Here is a 10,241-nt window from a genome sequence, read left to right on the forward strand (position 1 = left end):
TGTTCTTTATTTGTGCAATGTCATGCTTTATTTCTGTTTTTATAGTTACTATATCTTTTCTCATGCTGTTGAGCATCTTTACCATCATTACTCTGAACTCTTTCAGATAAATTCAGATAAATTTCTTATCTCTATTTTATTTATCTCTTCTTCTGGAGAATTCTCGTGTTCTTTCATTTGGGGTTGTTTCTTTGTCTCCTCATTTTGGCTGCCTGTTTGGGTTTGTGACTAGGTATTAGGTAGATCTGCTATACCTCTCAATCTCTAGTGCAGGACAGTGTCAAATGCTGTTTCTGACTAATTAGATCAGGCAAAGACTCAAAGCCTCCAGAGAGAGCCTCTGCCTACCAACTGATAGGGTGCCAACTTGAATTGCCCTAGGCAATCATCCTCAGGGGTGTCTAGAGTTGTTTTTTCTCAATAGGGTGGGGCAGTTGCTTCTGCCTGGAGGCTGTTATTTTTAGTCTCTTAAGTGGCCTCAGGGCAAGGTGTTATCCAATAGGGTGGGTCAACTGTCTTCCCCTGAGGCAAGGCTGCCTGAATAGCAAGTGTCTGTGTGGGAAAGGTGTCCTCCACTGCTTGAGGTAATGACTCAACATAGGAAACCAGGGGTGTCTGCCTTCTGAGCTTTAACCCCTGAGTCCCCTACCCTGGCTTCTGCTCACACAGCTCCAGTCCACTCTGCCCTCCCTGCTGGAGCACAAGGTGCGTGGCACCACAGGGAATTTTGTGTGTTGGCCCTTTAAGAGGATGCTTGAATTTCCAGCAGTCACTCCCTGGCAGACAGCAACCCTGCTGCTTTTCACACCCAGATGTTATGTGGCTACCCTTCTCAGTTCTGGTGCTTTCTGCTGGGCCCAGCTTGGGGATTAGATGCCAGAGTTCTCAGTGGCAACCCCCCACGGCTGAGCTATCTCTCCGGAACTTCAGTTGCTGTTTGTAGGCAACCAGCCAGCCCTTTTGCGCCTCCACCCCTCCAACAGTCTCTATGCGGTCTCCACTTTCGGTCCTCAGGTATCAGGGTTCTCTCCAGTGAGTTTTCCGTTGATTATTCAGGAAGTTTTTCTGTATTTTAGTTGTAATTCCAGTTTGTTCCTGTAAGCATGTCCGTGCAACATCCACTTACTCTGCTGCCATTTTTAATCTTTTAGATAATGGGAAACATTTGAGTAACGTTAAGATGAACGTGAGATAGATTGTGGAGAGTAGCAGGCTCTAGCTATAGCTCCAGGAGTGACTCCCAGGATATGAACTCAGAACCACCCTCCGAAGAAAGGGCTTCCTCTGCAATTGTCTGGATGCTGGGGAGTCAGGAAGGCCTCATGGGCACTCTGGTTCCAAACCCACACCACCTTAGCTATCAAAATATTTTAACTTTATTAGAGATTGGTTAAATGTCTGGCTATTCACACCAAATATGCTATAACCATGAAAGAGAATGATATTTCTATCTACTAATGTAAAATGTCTCCTAGCTCTAGTAACTGAGAAAAGCATGGGTAGAAAACTGGGATAGAATCAATTTTGGGTCAGATATATGTATGGATGTATTATAGGCTAACATCTATGAGGTTGATATAGGGGGCTTAGCCATATTTTTTTTAATGTATTTGTTGATTTCAGATAGAGGAAGGGAGGGAGAAAGAGTGAGGGATAGAAACATCAATAATGAGAGAGAATCACTGATCGGCTGCCTCCTTCACGCCCCATGCTGGGAATCAAGCCTGCATCCTGGGCATGTGCACTGACCTGAAATCTAACTGTGGACGCTCAACCACTTAGCCATGCTGGGCAACTTTGACATTCTTCATTCTGTAATTGCAATTTTTAACAAGTGTGTTACTTTTAGAATTATAAAAACAATAAAGTTGTTTTTTCAAATAGCTGTTATACACCAAAAGGGGAGGGAGGGATAAACACATTTAAAAGAGCTAATTCTGGTGCTCGCTTCAGCAGCGCATATACTAAGATTGGAGCGATACAGAGAAGATTGGCGTGGCCCCTGCGCAAGGATGACACGCAAATTCGTGAAGCGTTCCATATTTTCTTTTTTTAAAGAGCTAATTCTGAATCTGAAATAATAGACTTTTTCTATTAACATCACCTTCAATCTTTATTTTTGGACTTTAGGATTCAAATTGGATATTAGAATTGAAAAGCAAGTGATTTTTCCATTTGTGTAGATATATTTGATTTTCCTTCTCATCACAGCCCATTGATTTGAGTGTGTGCACTATTGCACTTCACATCTTCCACCTAAATGAAGATGGCCCCACCAGTGAAAATTTGGAAGAAGAGACAGAAAATATAATTGCAGCAAATCATTGGGTTCTGCCCGCAGGTAGGTGTGATAGCAACAGTAGTTAGAGCATGCTGAGTCCACAAGGTCAGAGGATAGCATACATCTCAGACTTTCCAAGTCAGCTAACCAGAGAGGTTTTTGTTCATTTGTTTTGTAGGATTTTAAGGTATTTTATATCTTATGAAATGGAAAGTGTATCACAAAAGAGGGAAGTAGAGAGTTCCTTTACACTGGATCCTCACAGATGGTCTTCATTGAGAATGGGACCATTCTCTTCTTTCCTGCCTACTTAGTCAGTCCTGCTGGACCACTCCTTCCTCCAACTGTCTCGATGCTCATTCGTGGACTAGCCAATGTGTTCTTGTAGGCAGAGTCCTGGGGTTAATTTAGTCATCTAGTTTTATGCCTGATGTCCTAATGTTTAGACTAGACCGCTGGTCTGCCTTGTTGACCTATATCAGTGATGGCGAACCTTTTGAACTTGGCGTGTCAGCATTTTGAAAAACCCTAACTTAACTCTGGTGCCGTGTAACACATAGAAATTTTTGGATATTTGCAACCATAGTAAAACAGATTTATATTTTTGATATTTATTTTATATATTTAAATGCCATTTAACAAAGAAAAATCAACCAAAAAAATGAGTTCGCGTGTCACCTCTGACACGTTGTCATAGGTTCGCCATGACTGACCTATAGGGAGAGTGGTGGATTAGAGTCTGTGTTGTGGAAAGCGCAGGTCCACCAAAGATGACTGTATGTAACAACATGATAAAAAGCAACTCTTACCCAGTTAATTACCTGTCAAAAATCCTACATAGCTGACATTTATTTTACATATATAATTTTAAGACAATTTTTAAAAATTTAACTTCCCTGTAATCAGAATCTTAGCATGCCATGTGTGGAGCAGGGGAGAGCATCGGTGGCTCAGAGTAGATCTAGCTGGTAGGTGTAATGCTTGCTTCCTAAAGTTAAGTTTTTGTTTCATTTTGTCACAGCTGAATTCCACGGGCTGTGGGACAGCCTGGTGTATGATGTGGAAGTCAAATCTCACGTAAGTTGCACTTTTTTTCCCAAAAGACCCCATTGTTTAAAGTAGAGTCACTGTTGTATTGCTAACAACTCAAAGCTCTTTGACTCAAGCCCGCCAGCAGCTGATATCCTGGATGCCTGTCCTCTGAGGCTGCTCCCACGTGGAGTTGGTCTCTGGGGCGTCCCCTGTAGGGGAAGAGGGAGGGTGCCAAATGTGAAGACAGCTTCTGTGGGTTTTCACTCTTAGGAACCATGGGGGCTGAGGGGAACACTGCAGACAGAGCAGGTTGGCAGAATGGAGCAAGTAAATGGAAATCTTTATCCTGGTTTCCCAGGCTGCTCTGGGCAGCCACGGCGAGAGGAGGGAGTCCTGACTGTTATATTGTAGTGAGTGTGCTGTGTGCTTGCCTTCTGCTGTGTCAGCCCAGAGGAAGGAGCTTAGTCCTACTTGACAAGTCCCTTAGTTATTTTGTGTAATCTAGGCATTCAAATACTGTTTATCGTTTATGCTTATAATAGTAATAGCCAGCAGCTATCCTCTTCTGCTTAAAGTTACCTTCTAAAACGAAAGCTGGTGATAGATCCAGGAAGCGTCTGGTTGTGGCGTCTCTGCAAGGCTGCCTTGCTCCTGTCCCTGCTGCTCATGCAGGAGCACACAGAGTGGGAGCCTTTGCCTGTTAGCCTCTTTATCTGCATTTTCCTTTCTTCACTCAGCTCCTCGATTATGTGATGACAGCGTTACTGTTTTCAGATAGGAATGTTGACAGCAATCTCATCACCTGGAACCGGGTGGTGCTGCTTCACGGTAAGGCATGCGAGGTTGCATTTGACAAGGTAGACTGTGATGCCGGGTTTTACTTGTACCTTTGTCCTGCTGGGAGGAGTTACAGCAGTTTTGTTCTGGTGGAGCCAGAGTTGTCCTAGAATGTTCCTTCTCCGTGAAGCTGATGCAGCTGACATTACTCTGGGCATTTGTTACTTGATCCTTTGTCTGGCAGCTACCCAATTACTGTCTTGTGACTTTTTATATTATTATTAAACATTTCAATTAACTCTTATTTCCCCCAATTGATCATAAATTCCTTGGAAAATAAATTGCCTTGTATTTCTTTGTAGCATTCTTAGAGCTTTGCTTTGTGAGCAGTAAGCTGCAAAACCATACTTTACAGTACAGAAAGTTTGTCTAGTTCTTCTCAGAGAAAGATAGGGGATATTTTTCTTAGCCCTGGATGGAAAGAAATCTAGCATTCCCAAATTACAATGAGGTAGGAGCTCAAAGTAACCAGCCTGTTTATACCAGTTAAGATTGTACATTTGTATACACCTTTCAAGAAGTGTCTTTTAAATAGCAGATACCTCAGCACATTATCCTGATACCAGGTTCAGAGTAGGCAATCAATAGTATTTCAATTATTTCATTTAGAACTTGTTGTATATTTCCTTTTCCATTATTGAAAATGCTTGCAGAAAATCAGTTGAATGTACCAGCATTTTCTATTAGATGCGCTTGTTCTTCTACATTGGACACCTCAGAACTTCTGCAAGGCATGTTAGGTGACACACAGAGCAAGAGGCTGTACAATCAAGGGTCCTTGCCTTCATTCATCCTCTAGTTTAGTATGGAGTGCAGGCCGGTGTAGAAATAGCCATAGTGAAAGATGGTGCTGCTGTGGGCTGCAGACACAGAAAGCTTCAGTGCCTAAGAGTCCTGATGATTAGCAAGAAAGGTAGGTTTGACTTTTTTAAAAAATATATATTTTATTGATTTTTTACAGAGTGGAAGGGAGAGGGATAGAGAATTAGAAACATCGATGAGAGAGAAACATCGATCAGCCGCCTCCTGCACACCCCCCACTGGGAATGTGCCCGCAACCAAGGTACATGCCCTTGACTGGAATCGAATCCGGGACCCCTCAGTTCACAGGCCGACGCTCTATCCACTGAGCCAAACCAGTCAGGGCTGGGTTTGACTTTTGAAAGATGTCTTAATAAGTAAATTTCATAGATGACATGTGGGGACAAAGAGGGTGTCAATGAAGACAAAGACCAGGAAATGCAGTGCTCACTCAGAGAGCTGAGCCAGCCCCTCGGCCCGGAAGCAGGGCTTGTATCAGGGGCAGTGGAAGCTAAGACGAGAAGCACAAGTTAAATTCAAATTAGGAAAAAAGACTTTTAAAGTGTACAGTAGTGGTAATATTTTATGGCACTTTGCTAGCGAACTTCTTTGTGAGTTAATAAACAGTGCTTGTAATAACATTCATGGTGTCGAACTCTCATCTTATTTTGTATTCTGTGGAAAATGCAACTGCTGTTGTTTTAAGAAATTTGCCACAACACTGACATAAACACGTATTTGCTTAAATTTTGTTACAGGTCCTCCAGGAACTGGAAAAACATCCCTGTGTAGAGCCTTGGCCCAGAAATTGACCATTCGACTTTCAAGCAGGTAACTGGTGCTTTGAGAGAGGAGAGTAGCGGGAATGAGATTCCCTGCTTTTCCTTTATAATAGCGTAAGCTGTCTTTTTAATAACTTTACATGAATAGTAGGGCCCTCTCTTTCATTGTAAAATAATTCCTCTATACTCAACATAGTCTTGAGTTATGACTTCAATCTCTTTAAATTTATGGAGACTTGCTTAGTGACCAGCACGTGGTCTGTCCTGCAGACTGTTCCATGTGCACTTCAAAGAATGTGTTTCTGAGCACCTGAATCTTTCCCATTCTTTGCTGCTTCGTGCTAGTGTGGGGACAGATGGTGCCACAGTAAAGCAGAGGAAATCCAGATGGGTTGTTTTTCATTTGTCTTGCGGCCTGTCTCTACAGCTCTGCCACACTTTCTCCCTGAACGAAGGTATTGTGAGGATTTTAGAGCTGGGGTGAGAATTTCCATCCTGGTCTGAGAAAGAAGGAAAGATGAGTGGGAAATTTGTTTTCCCATGTTTTGCAATTTGCGTCATTTGCTTGATTTTTCTTTGATAATCAAATCAACTGAGTTAGCAGGGTAAGTATGTTGATGTTTCTATCTCTTCCTCCCTCTCACTTCCTCTCTTAAATCAATAAAGAAATATATTAAAAAAAAAAAAAAAGACCGTGTTTCTGCTCTTGTTGGGTGGAATGCTTCATGGATGTCAGCTCAGGGTACTTGATGTCCCTGCTGATTGTCTGGTCTGATGTTCTATCTCTTACTGGAAAGGAATGGCCAAGCTTCCAATGGTGGATTTGTCTGTTTCTCCTTGAGTTCTGTCTGCTTTGGAATTTGTGGTCTCATCACACTTAGAAAATAGTTGGCCCTTATTTTCTCAACTAATTTTCCAAGTGTCCCCTCGGCCCCTTTTCTGGGAGCCCATTAATTTGCATCTTAGATTGTGTGATGTTATCCCAGAGGCCACTGGTACACTTTTTTGTTTTTTCAGGTTTTAAACTTTTTCTGGCTGTGTTTCACTTTGGATAGTTTCCCGCAGTATCTAATTTGCTTTTAATTCCATTCAGAGAAATTTTCATTTCGGATAGTGAATTTTTTCTCTCTGAAGTGCCATTTGGTTCCTTTTATACTTTTTACTTATGTTCTGTTAAAATCCTTGATCAAGTGAATAAGAGCTGTTTTAATGTTCTTGTTAACTAAATCCATAATCGTTATTTCTGAGTCTTTCTATTGGCTGGTTTTTCTTCTGGTTACAGGTCACGTTTTTTGCTCTTGGCATGTCAGGTAATTTCTGTTGGAATGCAGACATTGTGGTCTGAAGTGTCTAGGTTCTCCAAAGGCTGTTGGGTCTTGTTCTGATAGGCATTTCCATTACTCATGATTTGTTGTAATCCTTTTGAGGTTTGTTTTTAAGCTTTGTTAGAGAGAGGTCTAGGTGAGCCTAGTTTTAATTCTCCAGTGGGCTCCTCCTGGGGTCTCAGTTGAACACCTTGAATGAGTAACAGGTATTCTCCACCTGGCTGTTGGGAACTTGAACACAGCCAGTCTGTGTGAGCACTGAAACCATGTAGCTCATAGGTCTGGAGAGCCTCATGGATTTCCCTGCTCATAGATACCCAAGTGTTCAGTGAAGACTTGAGGGAACAGCAGGATGATTTCTGGTGCTTTATTTCTGAGAATCTTCCTGCCCTCTGGACCTCTGCTCTGCCGCCTCAGGCTCTTTAAACTCTGACCTCTGTCTCCTCAATTCAGCCCCGTGGTTGTGTTCTTCCTATGTCTTCTCCACACAGAGAACCGGACGATTTTAGCGCCAATTTATTTCCCTTCTCTCAGGTCACAGTCCTCTGGTGCCTGTTGTCCAGTGCCCTTCATAGATGTTGCTTCATTTATGCGGTCCAGTAGTCTAGTTGGTGAAGGCACAGTGTAAATCTGGTACCTGTTACTCCCATTTGGCTTTAGAAAATGGAATTCTATGAGATTTACTTTTAAATATCTACTTTCTTTTCGAAGTGTTTTGTATTTTTTCATAGGGAAATTGCTTTATTTCAACCCTTTATTTTATGCTTAGCAACGTGGCCTTGGTCTTGACATACTGAAATGCATCTGTGTTTTAAAGATCTCTATGGGCAGTTTCCTAAAACACCATAGAGTGAAAATGTTGTTACAAGAAATAGAAGTTTTCCCAGTACAGTCATGCATGGTATGACTACTTTTTGGTCAACAACCAACCGCATAAATGATGATGGTCCCATAAGATTATAATGGAGTTGAAAAATTCCTATTGCCTAGTGACATTGAAGCCATCATGACATCAGAGCACAACACATTACTCACATGTTTGTGCTGATGATGGTGTAAACAAATGCACTGAGCTGCCAGTTGTATAAAAGTACAGCACATACAGTTATGTACAATACATAATATTTGATAATGATAATAAACAACTATGTTACTGGCTTATGTATTTAGTGTGTATGCTTTTTGTTGTTATACTTTTTATTTTTATTTACAATGTACTCTTTCTACTTATAAAAAGAGTTTGCTGTAAAACAGTGCTGTGTGGGGGGTCGGGGGGGTTTGCTGGGTCATACATCTCGTGTTTACCAAGTCTCTTGATTGCATCATTTTCTCTTGTGCTTGACTTAATCGTCTGTTGTTTTGCATGGTAAGAGGCTGTACAGGCTAATAGCCCAGGAGAGGAGCACCAGGCTGCACCACAGAGCGTAGGTGTGCAGTGGGCTGTGCGCCCAGGCCTGTGTAAGTGCCTCTGTAAAGCTCTCACAGTGAGGAAATCGCCTCACCATGCATTTCTCAAATGTATCCCCTCATTAAACCATATGTGACTGTACAAAAATATGATAATGTATAACTCTGAGACTCAACCCAGTCTTTATTTTGTTATGTTGTCTGTCTTCCCTCTCCTCTCTTTTGTGAACAGAATTAGTAAGTGGTCTTATTTTCTTTTTTAAATGGAAAGTCTCTTTTTTAAATTTGAAAGTAATTCTTTTCCTTCTATAGACTTTCAACATGAAAGACACTGGAGAGGACCTGGGAGTCAGCTCCTGTCCTGCCTCAGTCTGGTTTCCTGTGATTCTAGTCAGAACTACTAGTCAGTGTGTCAGACCTCTCAGCTGCCTCCTGAGTGGCTGCAGGATTAGTGCTGATGTCATTCAGTTTGTGTGTTAAGGTTCACTTTTTGCCCTCTGAGTATCCACAGTGCTAGAATTCGTGCTGGAAAATAAATTGTCACAGTCTTTAAGGTTTTGTGGAAGGAGGAAAAAATATTCAGTGCCAGACAAAACTTCATATGCTTGTTTAGATTTGTTTGCTTATTAGTACCAGTAGTACTTTTAAAAAATAAATATAAAGTATAAGTAGATTAAAAATGAGAAGAATTTTACTGTTGTTTTAATTCAAATGAAGATATTCAGTTTGAAAAACTTAATTTGCTTCAACCAGAACTGTTGGTTGCATTTCTTTAGATTTTTCATACTATTTAGTATACAGGGGGACCTTGACTTATGAGTTGAATTCGTTCCGAGACTGAGCTCGTTAAGGAGCTCGTTAACAAGCTCTTTAACTCAAATTACTCTATCAACTCAATGCAAAAAATAGGCCAAGAGAGAGCTGGTATCTCAAAAAACTCGTTATTCGGGATACTGTAAGTCGAGGCCCCACTGTACAGACTAGTAGGTACCTTAGTTCTTTGTCAGTAATTATAATGACTTGTTAGTAATGCTCACCACACTGGGCAGCTGAGAGCTGTTGTATTTAATGAGCAAAAGTGCTGTCACGGGTTGCCAGAGGACTAATTTGTAAAGTAATTGTCTTAACTCCTTTTTTTTATCACCCTAGGTACCGATATGGCCAACTAATTGAAATAAATAGCCACAGCCTCTTTTCTAAGTGGTTTTCAGAAGTAAGTATTAATTCTCTGGATTGTCAACTATATAGTTGAAAAGATGGCCTGTATATTAGGCAGACTTTCTGTGCATCTGACTTTGTGGACAGAGGAAATTTTCAGAGCTAAGCAGTCACTTGGAAATAGTGTGAGGCCTGAAAGCCTGGGTACAACAGACAACTTTGACTGTCAACTTTGTCTGAGGAGGGAGGGCATCCTGAGTTCTAACCTGGACTGCACCCATCAGCTGAGCATGCACTCGGAGTTCTGAGCCTTTTTTCTGCCATCTGTGAACTGAGGGGCTTGGACAAGGTGACATTACAGGTATCCCTCACTTCTGCAGTGCTCTGCCGCAGGCAGCCCTGTCAGTGAGCCCTTCTGGTAGGTTGGAGTGGGGACAGGGAGTGTCTGTAAGGAGTGTGTCTGGCTGGTTTGCATCTTGGCACCCATGATTCATCTCATTCCCAGTCCTGGGGACAGCTGGGGAAGGGGAAATAAGAAGCAGACAGGTGAGCCCTGTGGCCCTGGACAGGAGTCTGTGGGCTCAAGTGTCAGTGTCCTGGCAGATGAGGCAGGGGAAG

The 10,241-nt window shown here is 41.9% G+C and overlaps 1 protein-coding gene across 1 annotated transcript in view; it reads left to right on the forward strand.

Annotated features, from left to right (window-relative positions):
• TRIP13 (thyroid hormone receptor interactor 13) overlaps positions 1-10,241 on the forward strand; it is a 21,696-nt gene that overhangs the window by 5,010 nt on the left and 6,445 nt on the right. Inside the window, exons 4-8 of the mRNA XM_006762495.2 lie at positions 2,212-2,341; positions 3,303-3,358; positions 4,051-4,141; positions 5,710-5,782; positions 9,615-9,678. Coding sequence (XP_006762558.1) covers positions 2,212-2,341; positions 3,303-3,358; positions 4,051-4,141; positions 5,710-5,782; positions 9,615-9,678 — 414 coding nt within the window. The remainder of the gene's footprint in view (positions 1-2,211; positions 2,342-3,302; positions 3,359-4,050; positions 4,142-5,709; positions 5,783-9,614; positions 9,679-10,241) is intronic.

This window comes from Myotis davidii, unplaced genomic scaffold (assembly GCF_000327345.1).
Source record: "Myotis davidii unplaced genomic scaffold, ASM32734v1 scaffold135, whole genome shotgun sequence".
NCBI classification, from domain to species: domain Eukaryota; kingdom Metazoa; phylum Chordata; class Mammalia; order Chiroptera; family Vespertilionidae; genus Myotis; species Myotis davidii.